The sequence below is a fragment of the Lacerta agilis genome, chromosome 10 (assembly GCF_009819535.1).
Source record: "Lacerta agilis isolate rLacAgi1 chromosome 10, rLacAgi1.pri, whole genome shotgun sequence".
Taxonomy (NCBI): Eukaryota; Metazoa; Chordata; class Lepidosauria; order Squamata; family Lacertidae; genus Lacerta; species Lacerta agilis.
In genome coordinates this window covers 47,497,541-47,517,163 of record NC_046321.1, presented here as the reverse complement: position 1 = coordinate 47,517,163, position 19,623 = coordinate 47,497,541, and the positions used below count along the sequence as shown (strand labels likewise).

Genomic DNA, 19,623 nt, shown 5'->3' with positions numbered 1-19,623 from the left:
ATAGAGCAGTGTGAACGTGTTCCCAAGAAATCCTATTAGCACAACTAAGAAGCAAAGTATAAACACAAAGTAGCAGTACCATTCCAGCCTGCTGCAGCTGCTGCAGAAGAAGGTAATGCAAGTAGTATTTGACATCCTTCCGTGGATTTTACCTGAAAGTAAACGAAAACGTCAAGGTGTTGCTTCAGAACACTTAAAAGGATCTCGGCGAGCATATGGGACTTCAGTGGTAAATAAATTCTCTGTGGTCCACTCAGCTGGCACTGGCTCGGACTGAATGATAGTACAGTATGGTACAATAAAATGGGAAAGTGGGCATTTCTGCACAGCAGAATATTCATGCACCTTTTGTGTAGCGTCTGTATGACATTGCCTTCATCCAAATGCCATCCCCATATTGTTTCCCCATGTAATTTGGATTTACTGTTTCAGTGGAAAAATATGGCAAACAAGGATGCTTCTTGATGGCCCTTTGCCTTCCCTTATTTGCCATATGTTTTATTGCATGCAGAAGGTCCCAGGTTATCCCTGGCAGTGGAGAGACCACAGCCTGAGAGAGCTGCTGCCAGCTTGTGGAGTTACTTACTCTGAGCTAGATAGACCTTTGGTCTAACTTGATAAAAGACAGCTTCCTGTCCTTACCATGACTTCTGTTAAGCCAATTGGTACCTTGGTTCTCAAGCTCAATCCATTCCAGGCATCCATTCGACTCCCGAAACTGCTCAAAAATCAAGGTGCGGCTTCTGATTGGCTGCAGGAGCTTCCTGCACTCAAGCGAAAGCTGTGTCAGATGTTCAGCTTCTGATAAACATTCGCAAAGCGGAACACTTACTTCCGGGTTTGAGGCATTTGGGAGCCGATTTGTTCAACAACTAAGCCGCTCGAGAACCAAGATACCACTGTATATAAAGTTTTCTTCTCATGGTGAATAGCAAGTGCATTTGGGGATTGTGGGGGGTGGATTCTGATCAGGACTGTGGTGGTGGGGTTGCAAAGGGTTAAATCCCTCTTATCGTGGTCCCAATCCAGCTCCCCCTCCCCGGCTCCATCCTATATATATATATATCAACAAAGCAAGGCTCCACCATGAGAATAATGCCACATTTAATTTGTCACTGAGCCTCTCCAGGCAATGTTTACAAAACGCCTATTCCATAAAACCCTAGTTTTCTGTACCTAAGACTGCTATTTTATGTGTTCTTAGAATGCTCATTTCCACAATCCTGCTGTTCCTTGTTTGGAGGATACCTGGCGTTCCAGCAGGGTAATGCAACTCGTTTTGTAGTTATAAGTATCTATTGGTAATTACTTCTCACTGCTTAATCTCTGGGCTACTATAAAGACTCCCGTAATTAGAACCACAAAATGATAAGGAGACGTTATCCAGGCTAAGATGATAATATTTAATTACTTCCTGCTAAACAAAGGTACTATGAAGGCAACAATCCCATAATGTGCGTTAATGCTGCTTTCTGTGTCTAAAATTACCAAATGAAACCAAATGAGGACCAAATGAAACATGAAAAGGTCAGGGGTGGGTATATTAGCTTCATCATGTGTCAAAGCATGTGTGAGTGGGTCATGGAGCTATGTGCTGTTGGAAGATATGAAGACTGCCCATTATTTATTTTTCTAATCAATTTATATTCCCCCATGCCTGTGGCATCAATAACAAAATCCCCCCCCAAAAGCATCCTACAAACAATTACATTGTCTCAGTCCAGAGCTGGCACAGCTATTAGGCAGGATGAGGCCATCACCTCATGAGGTGCCCCCCGCTGGGTGCCCCACCACTGCCAGAGAAGCAGTGCTGATTTGGGATGAGATTGTGTCAATTTCCAGCCTGGTGTTGCTGGAATCACGAGCCTGCAAGAGCTTGTGTGATTTCTTGCACAATTTCCCCCGAAATCAGCATTTATGCCAGCACATGGAAAATGCACGCAACTACGGTAAAGTGTGTAAACAATGCATATATCAGTGACTATAGCATACACCAGTGTGTTACATTAGGGAAAAGTGCTTTGCAAACATGTGTGCATGAAGATAAATTTATCGTGGAATGCTGATGAATTTTCATGTAGACTTAAAAAAAAGAAATAAATCCAAAAATTGATGTGGATGTAGAGAACTGACAGTTGGAAAAATGAGAGACTGAGAGAAACTGAAACTGTCACATTCACCCATTCCTAGTCATGTATATCCTATATTATGGGATACATTGCAAACAATGGTTCATAATTATAGCCTTTCACGCTTTGCAGCATTAGGCGTTAGTAAAAACAGAAACAGATATTGGTCTTGGATGGAACAGTTGCTAATATGACATCCAGTACTGAAAATTAATGTTTTACCTTTTGGTTATTAATTGTGAGGCAAATTCCTCTTTTATGCTCAATTAACACTTCAGTAAAGTGTAATGAGCTATGCCAATAGAAATTTAACATTTCATTTTAATTCTTAATGCAGTCAAGGTAAAATGAATTGTCAAGATCTGTATTTATTGGAATTAAAGAAGAACTGCTTGAAAGTCACTCCAGTATAGTAATTCATGGAAAATATAATATTCAGCTGCAGGCTCTGTATTCCACGAGTACGTATAACTTAAAACTCAGGTTAGTTCCTACATTTCTTTCTAAAGACAGACAGATGCCAAAAACAACACTAAATGCTGTATCCTGTTCAAACAAATACTTGAAAATAGGTATTTTACTATTCTCTTACCTGGTTTTAAAATGGTTGCATTCTCCATTGCGCAGGGCTGGCAGTTCCAAGTCATCTCGGAATTTTCCCATTAATCTCCAGCTTTGTCAGAATGGGATGCTATCCCATTAATGTCCATGTTGTCATCTGTGTTTGTTAATAATCCACATATTGTGGATAATAGAAATGGAAACATACGGCCACTTCTTTCGGCCTATAGACTCCTCCCCTTCGCAGAGAAAGGCTAAGTCACACTTTTCTGCTTGCCCACACTTTTACAATGATACCACATATTATCTCGGGAAAACAATTTGCCGCCTATGTTTTCACTGCTTATCATAAAAATACGCTGCACAAAATCCAAACCGATCAGGTTTTGTTTTGTGTAGATGCTTTTAAGGAATCCTAGGAAACCAATCCAAAGTACACAACAGCAGCTAGCTTTGTGGATCTGTTTGCTCACAGCACAGGGACCTCAATTTGCCACTGTGGTGCACTGGTTAGTGTGTCAGACTGGGACCTCAGGGAGCAGGGTTCAAATCTCCACTAAGCCATACATCTCACTGGGAGACCTTGGGCCAGTTGCTGTCGGTCAACTTAACCTACTTCACTGGGTTGTTGTGAGGTTATAATGGCGAGGGGCAGAACCATGAATGCCACCGTAAGGTCCTTGGAGGGAAAGCCAGAGTTCAACGTAACAAGGAAGGGAGAATCTTCCCTTTGTTGGAGGCCCATTTTGAGAAGGACGTACTGTTGTACCTCGTGTTACGATCACTGTGTGTTGCGTTCGTCACGGGTTACGAACCCGCCAAACCCGGAAGTACCGGAACGGGTTAGTTCCGGGTTTGGCGGTTCATGCATGTGCAGACATGCCAAATGACATCATGTGCATGTGCAGAAGCGCAAAATTGTGTCGCGCACATGCGCAGATGCGGTGCTTCCATATGCGGACCTTTCAGGTTATGAACGGGGCTCCAGAACAGATCCTGTTCATAACCAGAGGTACCATTGTAGTAGTCTTAGTGAATAGTACCAATCAATCAATCAATCAATCAATTTATTTATTGCATTAGCCCTATGGCCATAGCACATAGTAAAAGACCAGGCAGTAGACTGACACGATTATACAACAGATACAGTTAAAACAACTGGAAGTAAAATCGTACTGGATAAAACAAATAAAATAAAAAGCGCTAGCGGGCGTGACGACAGTGTCCATGTTGGGAATATACATAAGACTAAGGCTAAGGGAAGTTGACCAAAAAGGTGGTCCTGAGTTTCAAGGCCTGTAATATGTAGATGGCCACTCCACGTGAAACCAAGGGGTTGGCGTCCACCAGTAGATATTTCATGCGGTCATCGTCCCTGGCAATAGTCGGTGGGATTAGAGGGAGAAGCCTAGATCTTATTGAGGCATATAGTGGGTAGTAGAGGAAGAAGTGAATAAAGTCCTCTATCTTTCCATTGTTGCATGGGCAGAGTCGAAGATCCAGAGGGGTACTGGAAAATACACCCTGTAAGAATGCTGTGGGAATGGCATGAAATCGAGCCAGTGTAAAGGCCCTTCTCAGCGTAGGATCCATCAGATCACTCAGATAGTGGGCCAGAGATCTAACTGCCTTCACGCGAGGGAACCACGTGGAGAGTCTGGCCGCATTAGATAGTTCTTGATCAAGGGCAGCGTCCCTAGCAAGAATCCAGTCACGAATTTTGTCCTTGTCCCATGAGGATAGGGCGGCGAAGTCTGGAAGGGAGTAGCGGTGACAAATGGACTCCATGCCTCTTGACCAGGTGGTGCTGCCGGTGAAGGCTAAGAAGGCTTGTTTGGCTAGTAGAGAATTTGGAGTTTCAGCAAGCGATTTGAAGAAGGTAATTATCCTGATATGGGCTCTTACTACGATGGATGGTAGGCCCAGTTCCATTCTCAGTTGAGCCGCCATTGTCCCATTAGGGAGGCCCAAGATTTTTCTTGCCAATAGGTTTTGCAAGGACTCCAATCTTCTTAGAGATTTATAAAAAAAATATTAGCTGGTATGTAAATGCTTTAAATAAACAAACAATACTCTTCCCAAGCTGAAAAATGTTTGCCATCAAATCCCATGACCGTTGCTTGTCCAGGCTTCTCCTCTTTATCCTGCTGGGGTGGTTATTGGTGTGCAGGTGGCATCACTTGGAGAGTCCGATCTTAAGGAAGAGCTGCTGGTGGTCGGCCTTTATTTTAAGAACATAGAAAGCGCTTACTGGACCAGGACTGAGGCCCTTTCAGTCCAGCATCCTGTTCTCACAGTGGCCAACCAAATGCACCTGCATTCAGCAGGGCTGTCTGATGTTCTTATGAATCATTTGTTTCCATCACAAAGTGGCATTGCAATGGTTTACTCATTCCAACTTCTCAAATATCTCTTGTGGTTGTTTTTAGTATTTAATCTCTGTGTTTTGATATTCACATTTTTAAAAAGGTAAAAGGTAAAGGACCCCCGGACGATTAAGTCCAGTCAAAGGCGACTATGGGGTTGTGGCACTCAACTCGCTTTCAGGCCGAGGGAGCTGGTGTTTGTCCACAGACAGCTTTCCAGGTCATGTGGCCAGCATGACTAAACCGCTTCTGGCGCAGCGGAACACCGTGACAGAAACCAGAGCGCACAAAATGCCATTTACCTTCCCGCCACAGTGGTACCTATTTATCTACTTGCACTGGCGTACTTTTGAACTGCTAGGTTGGCAGGAGCTGGGTCAGAGCAACAGGAGCTCACTCCGCCGTGGAGATTCGAACCGATGACCTTCCAATTGGCAAGCCCAAGAGGCTCAGTGGTTTAGACCACAGCACCACCCATGTTCCTGATTGATATTCATATAATTGCCATATTCACATAACCTGTCTCATCCTTTCAAATACTAACTTTTTGGGTTTTAACTCATCCTGCTCAATTGTACACATGTAGCAGAATAATGGGAACTGTGACATAGCAAGAATGGATTTTGTACCACTTTCAACAGCAGGTGTTGAGTGTGTATGCCATTTTTATTTTAAATGGTCCCTTACATTTTTCTTAAAAAAACAAACAAATAAACAGCTTCCATCTAGACAATTAGCACAACAGGCTGTAATAGAAATTCTCTTCCTGGTGTGTTAGCTTGCTACTTGCAGGGAGGTGTTGCTTCTGTACATGAGAAGGTTTTTCAAAAATGGTATCTCAACCTGCTGCCTGACGTGGCACAGTGCACCTTGCTGTCCCAGGACCCTTCCACCCCATTGGACTGCCACACGTGTCAATCTGGCCTTAGTCCTACTAAAATCAATTAAAATTCAAGCACCACAGGTCATGGTTTGAACCACCTGCTTTTTTGGGTTTCCCAATTAGCCTCCTGAAATAGAAGCGTTTCAACAAAAGCCATTAGTGTAAGCTGCTTTGTAGGCCCTCTTAAGTATTTTTCATTGTGAGAAATGATTCTATTTTAGATGCTCGTTCTCCCTGACTTGCCTCCCGAAGCATCGCTCCTGGCACTTAGCCATCACTTACTTATACATTGCCTCATTAGGAAGAAGTGGTATGTTAACTTTTCAGCATTAAATAATGTCAGCACTCAGTCTACCCCCCCCCTCTTTTTTTGGTTAACGTTGCTCTCTAAGTAGGGTAATCACATTGCAGGAAGAGACTTCTACCATGGCCATATCTGAAACCGAAAGGGCTAGAATTTATCTCAGAACTGGGCTGGGGCTGGGGGAGAAATCGTTAAGATGGGAATACAGTATAACTATAGCTCTAACTCAGTAAAAGAAGCCTTTAGCTTTTTCACAGAGAATAAAATATGGTGTAGATATCCAGTTAGGATGGAGATTAATGACTTTATTGTTAGCATACACCTGGCTGAAAGCTGTCAGCAGGTCTAATTATTCTTGTGTATGGCTGAGTTGCCACAATAAACATTCTTTTGCTGTGTTTCCCATGAAATACATTCTCTGCTAACAGGAATTCTAAAGCCAGTTCAAACTGAGGTGAAGCAGTTCTCTTGGGTTGCAGTTCTAAACTTGCTCACCAGTGTGGTGTAGTGGTTAAGAGTGGTAGACTCGTAATCTGGGGAACTGGGTTCGCGTCTCCGCTCCTCCACATGCAGCTGCTGGGTGACCTTGGGCTAGTCACACTTCTCTGAAGTCTCTCAGCCCCACTCACTTCACAGAGTGTTTGTTGTGGGGGAGGAAGGGAAAGGAGAATGTTAGCCGCTTTGAGACTCCTTCGGGTAGTGAAAAGCGGGATATCAAATCCAAACTCTTCTTCTTCTTCTTCTCCTCCTCGCACAGGAGTAAGCTCCGTATCATTCAATGTGGCTTACCTCTGAATAGGTACGGATGAGATTGCACTGTTGCAAGTCTAGGGGTGGGACAAGGTGGGCAGCCAATGGCATCTTATCTCTCCCATTTGACCAACTTGAAATCAACCCAAGACCTACATGCCAACGAGACTGAATGTGCTACTCTGAGCAACACAACAGAGGAGAGTGCAGGAAATATTACTCGTAGAGAGACTATGCCCTTGTGGACAGACACAAATCCATCACACATGTTATTTTGCACTGCCCCTGGTATCAGATAATACAATCTAAGTTTATTAATCAGTTGGTTGTTAGCAGGGAGTGGCATTCAGGCGAATGTAAGGTAGCCTTCTTTACGCTTACTGGAGTAGATGCAGGTTTCTGTTTAGCTGGTGATATATCACGATGCTGAAAACCAGATATTGCCCAGCCCTAGTCATGGGTGGGATGGCAGAGTTGAAGGACACACTCCAGCCAGGCCAAAACACTCAAAGTAGGGCCAGCAGCAGGTGTGACTAGGGAGGGCTTGTGCCCTGAGGAGAGACATGGAAGGGCCACTTTCAGCCCCCAATGCATTCAGTAAACTTGCACATTTACTGAAATACCCATGAGCATGTGTATACTAGCTTGAGGAACTTTAGCCGAGGGAACAGCAGAACCTTGGAAGGTATCCAAATTATTCCTTTGGGAGTCAGCAGTCCCAAGCAACCCAGAAGCTGCCTCACCAGATGTTAAAGACCCCCCCCACTTGTTATTTCCTAGTATAATATCTCAATAGGCCCAACAAGAAAATACTATGATGTGGGAAGGAGTGTGTGCCAGGCCACAGCAGGACCCTTTGGAGCCAACATTCTGCATGTCTCGTTCTGTGGGAGCCACAAGCCAATTCTTTCATTCACACAGAATCAACAAAAACTGTACTATTCCAAAAAACGTTTTGTAGTTAAATGCATGCATGAATGTGACACGTGTTTTCCAAGCCACGTCACAACCGCCGGGAAGGGGTATCTCTGTTTACCGTGTAAACGGATGCCTTACAATGGACCGACGACCATATTATTCGCCAGACCTGCGCATTTGCATGTTTATTGGAGTTTGATTCAATCATTGAACCTCCTGTGCAAATAGAGACCTGCCACCTGTGTTTTCTCCCTCCCATATTAGAGCAATGGAAAACCTGTTGGGAAAACATTTGTTTTAACACATTTCTGACCATCTTCTCATTGCAGGCCAATTACTTCGATTGAAAATGTTCCGAGAGGACCACGGGTCTTGGATGACAATGTTCTTCAGCACAATCCTCTTCCTCTTTATTTTTTCTCACATATACAATGTGTGTCTCCTTATGGCGGGTTACATGAGGTAAGCTGTGTTTCCCTAAACCATATCTTCTTAGTTATCTCTTTTGGGTACCGTAACAGATTGGTCATTGCATAGCTAACAGAGAGCCTATGGTCCTCCAAATGTTCTGGGACTCCAACTCCCACCAGTCCCAGCCAGCATGACCAATAGTTAGGGATTATGACAGCTGCAGTCCAGAAAACATCCTGAGGGTGACAGGTCTGCATTGTGGAATGAATCATTCATTCCTATCCTTGAATATGGCACAAATATTTTCATAACTGAAAATTGTAACTTGAGTGGTGACTACAACTGGAGTTCCTGGAGGTGTGTGTGTATGTGTTTTTTGTTTTAAATGCTCATCAGTTTCTGGCATATGGCTAGAAAAGAAGTGAAGGACATGGGCATGCTGATTTCAGGCTACCATGTCTTTTAAATTTTACTAGGGGATGGCGCCCACCTGCATTCCCCCACCTCCTGCTCCACGTCTTCTCCCTATTTCTATGTTTCACACACATAACCCGCATCACAACCCTCCCAGACCCTGCAACTGGGGGACACCAGGGAAGTAAGGGGCTACCCAGGGCAGCCCCAGAAGACATCTCACTTGGGGTCACCTCAAACACAGCAGTGCCTCTGTGCAGGTGATCTATTTTATGACTGAGCTGTCTTCCATGAGCCAGTCAAGTATGGCAGCTCATCAGGAACTTGTTACGTTCCCTTGTTTTAGCTTACTAGCTGGGACAGTAAAATGGGGAGCGTGGAGGAAGGAGTAAACGGAACATGTCAAGAACCTGGTATGAACGGCATGAATTTTGTTGAGGTTACTTGTGGTCAAACATGGTGTGTGCTGCTTTTGGGGAAGCTGTCTTTCCTTTTTTTCTTTCTCTCTTTTTTAAAGTGCTCTTTTCTGAAGGGGGATTTTATTTAAAGCATCCCTGCTGCTGAATGGGGGAGCTTTTTCCCCTCAAAAACACACAAACAAGCCAACAAACCAAACATGGTGTTTTACAAAATACATTTTTTTGAGAAGCCATTATATACAGCAGTGTTGTTTCCTTTATTGGCACACAGGAGGGACCAGGGGCTGGGTGTGGAGAGTGCACAAAACCTGCAACATCAGCCGAACCCTTGCCACTGGGTGGGCATGGGGCACTGAGGGTTCACTGAGGGCCTTGGTGAGGGGGCAAGGGTCACAGTGGCAAGGCCAGGCTCTGGAGCCCAGAGACCCCTGGCGACAGGCAGGCAGGGTGGGGATCCCGGTGGGGTTGTGCACCCTCAAAACCATGTGCCTGGGGCTACAGCCCCACTAGCTCCTCCCATGCTATGCCCCTGGTTATATAACAACAACAACAACAACAACAACAACAACAATTTATTATTTGTACCCCACCCATCTGGCTGAGTGTCCCCAGCCACTCTGGGCAGCTCCCAATCGAGAGTTAAAAACAATACAGCATTAAATATTAAAACTTCCCTAAACAGGGCTGCTTTCAGGTGTCTTTTAAAAATAGGACAGCTGCTTATTTCCTTGACCTCTGATGGAAGGGCGTTCCACAGGGCAGGCGCCACTACCTAGAAGGCCCTCTGTCTGGTTCCTTGTAACCTCACTTCTCGCAATGAGGGAACCGCCAGAAGGACCTTGGTGCTAGCATCTCAACAGACTCTCTCTGAAGACACATCACCCTGGCTGAATTGTAGCAGGTCTTGGCCTTCTCCCTGTCTGCCATGATAGGGGGCTGCCTAAGTGACTCTATCCACATCTTTCAGTCAGGACACTGAGGTCCAGCTCTGAGGTCCTTCTGGCAGTTCCCTCCCTGCAAGAAGTAAGGTTACAGGGCAGAGGGCCTTCTCAGTAGTGGAACACCCTCCCATCAGATGTCAAGGAAGTAAACAACTATCTGACCTTTAGAAGACATCTGAAGGCAGCCCTGTTTAGGGAAGTTTTTAATGTTTGATGTTTTATCCTGTTTTTAATATTCTGTTGGGAGCCGCCCAGAGTGGCTGGGGATAGATAGATAGATAGATAGATAGATAGATAGATAGATATTATTATTTATTGCCCGGGATTCCCAAGATGGTCCCTATGGACATATACCCTTTGATGCTCACCAAGACCCCTCGCCCCTTCTGGTTTTTAATTTTAAAAAACCCAGAGTTTTACAAAACTCTTTGCTTCTCTGCTTGGGAAGCATTGCCTGTCCCCCCACACCCCATGGTGTGGTACAGTGCTGTAGCCTGTTGTTTGTTTAGAGGGAGGATAATCCTGAGAATTCCCAGTGTTCTGTGAAATGCACATTTTGTAGTGCACACAGCAGGGATTCCCTCCCCCCCCCCAATGTGCCATTGGACCCAAAGAGTTTGGGCACCCCTGATTTACACCATCTACACCGTCTATTGAGGAAAGGCAAAATGTATTGATACCAGATACTGTAATTATATTTCAGGAGACATTGTACACTGCCACAGAAGCATGCGTTGGCAGTTAAGGCACCATCATCTACAAGAGGGCAAGGAATCCAAAACTTTTCTGTCTTGCAAAACACTGGGATGGAATCCAAACTGCCTTCTAAAATCAGCGCCGTTCCTTCCCTTTCCCACATCATAGGGGTGTGTTACCACTCACCAGCATATTTCTGGGAAGAACCACAAGAGGGCAGCAAAAGGCTTTAAAAATCAGAAGAGCAGACGTATATTTTGGGACTTCAAAAGGGTCCAACATTTAGAAAGCTGTGAATGGTGGTCAGTGTTGCTTACCATTCATAGCAGCGTGTACTGTGAAGAGTCAGAAATCCAGTAATATGAGCCTATACAGAACTTCTCCCAAATTATAATGATCTTTGTGTTTGCCTTTATTTTTTACCTTTTTTAAAAAAAGAATTTAATTAGAATGGAGTTGCTCTTGAAGAATTATTCAAGGCAGGCTGGTAATGTGGCTTGTTAATTCAGTTACGGTTCTGAGTCGTTGCTCTCTTCCTCCTCCTCCTCCTCCTCCTCCTCCTCCTCCTCCTCCTCCTCCTTCTTTTAAAAACAGTATCACTAATTGCCTCTATGTGGTGGGGTTGGGCCAGACTTCATCATGTCCGCCAGAAAAGAAAGGAGATGGTTATAGGTCTGGCTGAAAAGAACTGGGCGGCATCTCACCCCCCTCTAAGCTCATTTTGAGAAATAAACTCAAATAAGTCACCCAGAAATCGGGCTGGGGGGCTGGGGGCTGGGGACATATCAGCCTCATAGGATGCTCTGTAGCAGACCTTAGCTAACAACGCAAAGTTTCAAAGAGTAAAGCCATCCAACTGGAATCCATTACCACATTTAGAACCCATTAACGTATTTGCCAGGGGGAAAGTTTATTTATACTATTGATCTTGCCATGTCGGTTCATTACCAGCAGCTACTGGTTGGCAGCCTGCTTGGATCATAATCGTCAGATCGGATTGGAAATTTGCACTCGGAAATTTTAACGTGATGCGTCTCCGTTTGCCTCCTGTGCTGCTTAATGTTTTGGGCTCTCTTTATTTATTAAAAGAACACACACCTCAAATATTTCTTCTGCTCTTTCTACCTCCCCTCTCTCTTGTGTGTGTATTTGATAAAAGCCTGTCAAAGCGTATGTGCCATGATAAATTTGTTAGGAGGAGTCGCTAACCAAGTGCTCCCCCCCAGAACAAAACCCATTGAAATCAATGGACCTATTTATTGACTTCACTGGGTCTGCTTTAAGTCGGACTCACATTGGGCACATCTTTTAAGATGCCCCAATGCTCTGTTTTGGTTCCCCCCCTTCCTTCTGGGGTTATGCAGAAAGGAACAAACCATTAAGGAAATTATGACTCTACAGCAGTAGAACCCAGTTAGCTAAGCATTGCAGACCCCTTGTTTTTCAAAAGCCAAGCCACGGACCCTTACTTTTGAAAAAATTTTATGTGAATGGTGCCACGGATCACCTGGGGTCTACGGACCGCCAATTGGGAAACATTGCTCTAGAGGAAGAGCAGGGAATCCACACTCACCAATACCAGTAAAAGAAAATAGGGTGTCCAGGCCACTTCATGGGTCCTCCGCCTCAGATTTACATCAAGGTGTTGCCTGGGGTTACCATGGCAACACCTCATGTTTCTTTTGGAATGTACTTGGATTGTATGGACAGCGTTTTCAAGGTTTTCCTCCTTTTTATGAAAGCAATAATACAACATTCCCCACAGGTGATTTTTCTTTTCTTTTTTCTTTTTCTGAGGAAATTTACAGTTTCTCAAACTCGAGAGCCAGTATAGATGATACATTGCAGCTCCCTGAAAGCGTTTACACTCTCATTTAGTCAAGGTTTCCTTTGTGCAGAGAGAGACCAGAAAAACTGATTCCCTCGCATGTCAGAGCCCAGCTGAAGCCAGCAGATGATGCCACCCACTCCTGTTGCTTTAGCCATTGTTCTACGCAGCACTCAAGATTAGAGCAGGCAAATTTAATTGTATATACACATAAAAAAAAATCAATAAGATTCTTAATTAACTACAACAAATCCCTTGCAACCTTGAGGTTCCCCCCCTCCCCAATAATACGATATTCAAGATTACCGAAAGAGAAATAATGTGAAGCTTTCATAATGTGATTATGCTCAAATTGGATATTCAAGGTTGAAATTATTGTTCTTATTTTAAAATTGTAGCGGGAGGTTTCAGCCAAGATTAACTGGGTTATTATGAACATTTAAATCTCCCAATTTTTAGTGATTTGTTTGTTTCACTGACGACATTTAGACACCGATTAATGATTTGCGTTTCTAAGCAGTGTACACAAAAACAGGATGCAGAAAATGAGGCAATAGCACCATCAAAAGTTATCATAAGACTGACCACTTCCTGAAAATGTCTGCTGGAACAAGTCTTAGTGCAAGTCTCATGTGCTTGAAGTTCAGCAAGAAAATGCCAGTCTAATCTCAGCTAGGAGGGAGACCAACAGGTCACAAACTATGCATCTGAACCATGGGGAATGACCAACAGATCTCATTGTTTGGGCATCAATGTATCTTGGACCCATGTTGGTAAGGCCTTCCAGATTAATGAATGACCTTGAATCTGGCTCAATAATATAGGGGCAAGTTTTAAGCATCAAAGTTATGTGCTGCTGGTAGTCTGTCCCCCATCAGCTGTCTGGCCACAGTATTTTGCTCCAGCTGGAGCTTCCAGACCTGACACAAAGGTAGCCCCATGTGGTGTGCATTGCAGTAATCAAGACTTGAGGTTACCAATGCATGAATTACCATAGCCAGACTATCCTTGTCCATGGGGATTTCACCCCATTTTTCTTATGTGGGTCTGGGACACAGGTGGCGCTGTGGTCTAAACCACTGAGCTTCTTGGGCTTGCCGATCAGAAGGTCGGCGGTTTGAATCCCTGCAACGGGGTGAGCTCCTGTTGCTCTGTCCCAGCTCCTGCTAACCTAGCAGTTCGAAACCATGCCGGTGCAAGTAGATAAATAGGTACCACTGTGGCAGGAAGGTAAACAGCATTTCCGTGCGCTCTGGTTTCTGTCACGGTGTTCCATTGCACCAGAAGCGGTTTAGTCATGCTGGCTACATGACCCGGAAAGCTATCTGTGGACGAACACCGGCTCCCTCGGCATGAAAGCAAGATGAGTGCCACAACCCTATAGTTGCCTTTGAGTGGACTTAACTGTCCAGGGGTCCTTTACCTTTTTACCTGCACATACTAGTTAGCATCATACTCTGAGTCCAGTGATCTGATTTAACTGTAGGCTTTGGCATTTACTTATAGGTGTCAGTCTACCTATCTATCTATCCCACCTCTTCCCCAGAACTGGTAACTCAAGGCAGCTCACATAAACTAAAACAAATGCACATAAAACACACATAGCTTAGACACACACACACAAAGCTAGAGTTAAAAACTAGTTAAACCACCTACAGAATTACAATAATGTAAAAACAAACAAACCCATATATGTTAAAATGCAGTGGATAGTGTTAAAATATGCAATCCTGTGCTCCTTGGAGGAAGGGTGAAATGCAATCAGTAATGCAATGGGTATAGAATATGTCAAAACACTTGTGAGGAACAAGCTAGCCATGTCTTGAAAGTTGGGAGATGGGTCTCTGGAAAGCAGAGAAGAAGGGGAAGGGAACAGACTGGGTTTGGATACATTTGATTTTGGTGATGGCTTCTAAATGCCTTGTGCCCTTAGGAGCAACCCATATGCAAAATGCTTCTATTAATGTACACTAGTTCTGGGTCCTTGTGACAGAGGCACCTAGAGAACTATTCCTTTCCTCCTGCACCCAGGCCTGGCTGCATGTGACAACAAGCTGGGCCATGCTGCAGATTTCAAAATGGCGTCTAATTAGCACAGCCACTGGCTGGACAGACAAATGGCTGGCTGATATATATTCTGAGGTGGCAAATTCATACTATCCAGGTATATTTGTGACAGCTCTCCCCCCATACACACACACACACACACACACACATTGTGCACATGTGTTCAGATTTTAATATATATTCCTAGTTTTTGATACTCGTTAGGTATAAAAATGTTGCAGAGATTCTTTGCTAATGTTGCAGAACAGATGCTTTATCCATGAAAGACCAAAAATAAATAAATGGAGGTTATAGAAATAGATGGGGCAAATGAAGGAGCTGCCGTCGAAACTCTTGGGAACTAGCAAATGTCACCTTGACCATTGTTCTAGCTGATTGCTGCTATAGCCTCTGCCCCATTGCCGCAAGTGGAAGCAAAAATGAAAATTACAGTGTTGGAACCTATTAAAATTGAAGTAACCTAGTGGGAGGGGGGGGAAAAGAGAATTATGTGGTCCATTTGAAAATATTTTTATCAGGCTAGACTCGAGGAAGGAAGGGAGAGAGGGAGGCAGGAACAATGGCATTGGGTAAATCATTGTAATGCTGCCTTTACTTCCTTTGTGCTGCTTAAATGGGAATAAATTAGAACAAAATTGGCAGCTGTTGGAAAGTTTTTAGCAGCCTGAATAAGTGCTATATTGATTGATAAGTGGTGGTGGACTCCAATGAGGGTTTTAGCAGTAAAAATACTCATGAAGCATTGGTACCTAATTACCCGCAGTAATGGAGAAGCTCCTCTTAAATTCGTTGTGAAATAGATGGAGTAGGGTTTGGGGTCTGCATCTGCATCGCCTTTTTAGAGATGTCTGGTGATAGGGCTAGGCTGCACAACTTGTGCTTGCCAAGTCAAATTATGTAAGATCTGTTAAGAGGTTTGGAAGAGCTCCTTGTTTTTTCTTGCTGCCTGCCACAGTGGGAAGCTGTCAAGCAACTGATACACCCATAATACATGACTGGCAGTCAAGAGTTCAGTTTGATGGGTCACATGTCGGTGTCTTGTGAGCATTTGCACCAGGGCTGCTCATGTAGCTGAGCACCCCTGCTCAAATTCGTGTGACCACGATGACTCTCTGGGCCGGTTTTTGATGCCCTTTCCCCATTCCTTATGGCAGCCCCACACAGCCTCCCCCCTCGTTGCTAAATGACACAAGGAGCACAAATGTTCCCCAGAGGGGGAAATATGCACCAGATATAGGAATCACCCTGCTGTATCAAGCCAATGGCCCATTGAGTCCGACATCTTGTTTTCACAGTTAGCACTCCTGCACAACCAACTCCACCACCCTCTTGGAGTTTTTCTAACTAGGAAAGCGATGGGACCATGCACTGGGAAGTGTGGGGTAAGATTTCCTGATGCAGTGCTGTAGAACCTCGCCACAACCAAATCAGAACGAAATGTTCAATAAACAAGTTGTCTGGAGGTAGCCACAGTTGCTGCGATCCGAAAGTGCTGAGGTAACAGGGGTGGCAAAGTCCTGCGATTAGGCGTGACACAAGCTTGTCATATTAAGCTTCCTTTCCATGACAGTCCCTTTATGAAGAGATTTACTGTGTCAGAAATGCATGTCTGATCTGTTTCATTTTTTTGTATGCATGGAATTAAGGTATTCCGTTTTTGGTCAAGAAGGCAGATTGCACCAAAGCATAGCTTGCACTGCACAGAGATGGCAGAAAGTGAACCAGATGATGAATACTGGGCAGTGTGTGTGTGTGTGTGTGTGTGTGTGTGGACATGACATAAGAACTCATTTGTGTAGCCATTTGCTGATTTTCCAGATGCTTCCCAAAGAAACCTCTGCACCAAAGGGCTCAATTAGAAAGAGAAGGGGAAGTTGTTGCAGCTTCCACCTCTCTTTAATTCAGAGATATTAATGGACTAAAACTCCAATTGACCTTGAACATTGGCCATGTCTGCTGGGCCTATTGGGAGTTAGATGAAGGGAATGCTGTGGATGCAGCCTATCTTGATTTCAGCAAGGCCTTTGACAAAGTACCCCATGGTATTCTTGTAAAGAAGCTCGTAAAATGTGGGCTAGACAATGCTATCATTCAGTGGATTTGTAACTGGCTGACTGACCAAACCCAAAGGGTGCTCATTAATAGCTCCTCTTCATCCTGGAGAGAAGTGACTAGTGGGGTGCCACAGGATTCTGTCTTGGGCCCAGTCTTATTCAACATCTTTATCAATGACTTGGATGATGGGCTTGAGGGCATCCTGATCACAGATGACACCAAATTGGGAGGGGTGGCTAATACCCCAGAGGACAGGATCACACTTCAAAATGACCTTAACAGATTAGAGAACTGGGCCAAAGCAAACAAGATGAATTTTAACAGGGAGAAATGTAAAGTACTACACCTGGGCAAAAAATAAAAATAAAATAAAAAATAAAAAAAATGAAAGGCACAAATGCAGGATGGGTGACACCTAGCTTGAGAGCAGTACATGTGAAAAGGATCTAGGAGTCTTGGTAGACCATAAACTTAACATGAGTCAACAGTGTGATACAGCAGCTAAAAAAGCCAATGCAATTCTGGGCTGTATTAATAGGAGTATAGCATCTAGATCAAGGGAAGTAATAGTACCACTGTATTCCGCTCTGGTCAGACCTCACCTGGAATACTGTGTCCAGTTCTGGGCACCAAAGTTCAAGAAGGATACTGACAAGCTGGAACGTGTCCTGAGGAGGGCAACCAAAATGGTCAAAGGTCTGGAAACGATGTCTTATGAGGAACGGCTTAGGGAGCTCGGTATGTTTATCCTGGAGAAGAGAAGGTTAAGGGGTGACAGGATAGCCATGTTCAAATATATAAAAGGATGTCATATAGAGGAGGGAGAAAGGTTGTTTTCTGCTGCTCCATAGTAGCGGACACAGAGAAATGGATTCAAACTACAAGAAAGAAGATTCCACCTAGGAAGAACTTCCTGACAGTAAGAGCTGTTTGACAGTGGAATTTGCTGCCAAGGAGTGTGGTGGAGTCTCCTTCTTTGGAGGTCTTTAAGCGGAGGCTTGACAGCCATCTGTCAGGAATGCTTTGATGGTGTTTCCTGCTTGGCAGGGGGTTGGACTGGATGGCCCTTGTGGTCTCTCCCAACTCTATGATTCTATGAGCTGTAGTCTAACAACATCTGGAGGATACCATGTGGGCAACCCCTATGTCAGGGCTGATTCAGCTGCTGAACCTTCTGCATGTAACTCAGAAGCACTACCACTGAACAGTGGCCCTTCCCATATGTCAGGGTTTCCCAAACCTGGATCTCCAGCAATTTTTTTGAACTACAACTCCCATTGTCCCTAGCTAGCAGGACCAGTGCTCAGGGATGATGGGAACTGTAGTCCAAAACCAGCTGGAGAACCCCATGTTTGGGAAACCCTGCCCTATACCATGCTTAGTGGAAAGGTGTTCTGCCATACAATTTCCCCCTTCTGAAAATTATCACCCTAAAGGCAGTCAAGGCACAATGTACTGGTATGTGGCTTCCTTAAAAGGCTTTGTCCTTTCTGCATAGCCATCTTGGTGTCAACAAGAACGTTACTCAGCACAGTTCCAATGCACAGGGCAAGGGGGGGGGAATGCGTGGCTGGTGGAGCAGTGGTAGCTGCAACATTGCAACCCTGGCACCACAAAACCTGTGCATGCTAGTGACGTCCTGGCATAGCTGCCTCTCTATGGCACCCTCAGCCATTTTACTTGCTGGCCCCATTAATTTGCCACACAGCTGCTCTTAGGATCAGGCCATTAGTTCCACTGACACCAGTGAGTTGAGCTTAATTAGGCACTCGCTTACATTTAATCTTGTAGTCATTAATTCTTATTATCCACGCACTTACTTCCTAAATGCTTTGGCCGGGATCCAAAGAGCTCTTTTAGGTGGGCCCAAGGGCCTGGGCATGCCCAGTGGGATATTTTTGGCTTTTGTCGTTGAACAGTTAAATGCCCTTATTTATCTGCATTTGCTTGTATAGTTTTTATCCTGCACCTTCAGCAATCCTATTAGGTTTCTAGGAGGGTTTAGCAAATCCAGAAAAGATGGCCAGAATAAATGAGCCTTCTTCAGGTGTCATGAATCAGGAGAACATAAGAAAAATTTGCTGCATCAGACCTGTCGAGCCCAGCCCAGTAGTCCATCTAGAGACCACTGAGATGCCTGTGGGAAACTTGCAAGCAGGATCCCAGCATAGGGGTATCACATACACAAAAAAGTGTGTCCCAATGAGATGAGTCTGATTTGCTTCTGATGAAAGCCCAATTCACTCACTGATCTATGCAATTAGAATGCATTTGTTTATTTTATTTTATTTTATTTTATTTTATTTTATTTTATTTTATTTTATTTTATTTTATTTTATTTTATTTTATTTATTAAACGTCTATAGCACCATTCATGCAAGGGTGACAGGGCAGTTCCCGATATAAAAACACAAAAATACACAGCCTAGTAACAAACAAAAACAATACTCCCCAGTCCAAGTTTTAAAAGGCTGTAGATTATTTAATTTAGGGTTGCCATATTCCCCAAAGTGAAAATCTGGACAGAGCTGTGGGGGGGTTTTTTTGGTCAAAAACATCTTCCCAAAAAACATTCATTTGGGGGCTTTTCTTAGATTTTTTTTAAATTATTTTTTTAAAAAATAGCCCAACTTGCCATATGTTGGGGTTTTCCTGGACATTTTGCTGATTCAGCAAAAATCTGCCTGGATGCCATTTTCCTGAGCGATTTCAGGATGTGTCTAGGAAAACCAGGACATATAGCAGTCCTACTTAATTATCCAAAGGCCTGGGAGAAGTGGAAGGTTCTTGCTTGGTGCCTAAAGATATGTAATGAAGGATCCCAGGAAGCCAGTTTAAGCGTGTATTTCTGTTGCTGATGAGAAAAAGCAAAAGGGAACTA

The 19,623-nt window shown here is 44.1% G+C and overlaps 1 protein-coding gene across 1 annotated transcript in view; it reads left to right on the top strand.

Annotated features, from left to right (window-relative positions):
• The window catches only part of TMEM117 (transmembrane protein 117), a 206,146-nt gene that overhangs the window by 27,135 nt on the left and 159,388 nt on the right, over window positions 1–19,623 (top strand). The window contains exon 3 of the mRNA XM_033161796.1: window positions 8,241–8,373. Within this exon, the coding sequence (XP_033017687.1) occupies window positions 8,241–8,373 (133 nt within the window). The remainder of the gene's footprint in view (window positions 1–8,240; window positions 8,374–19,623) is intronic.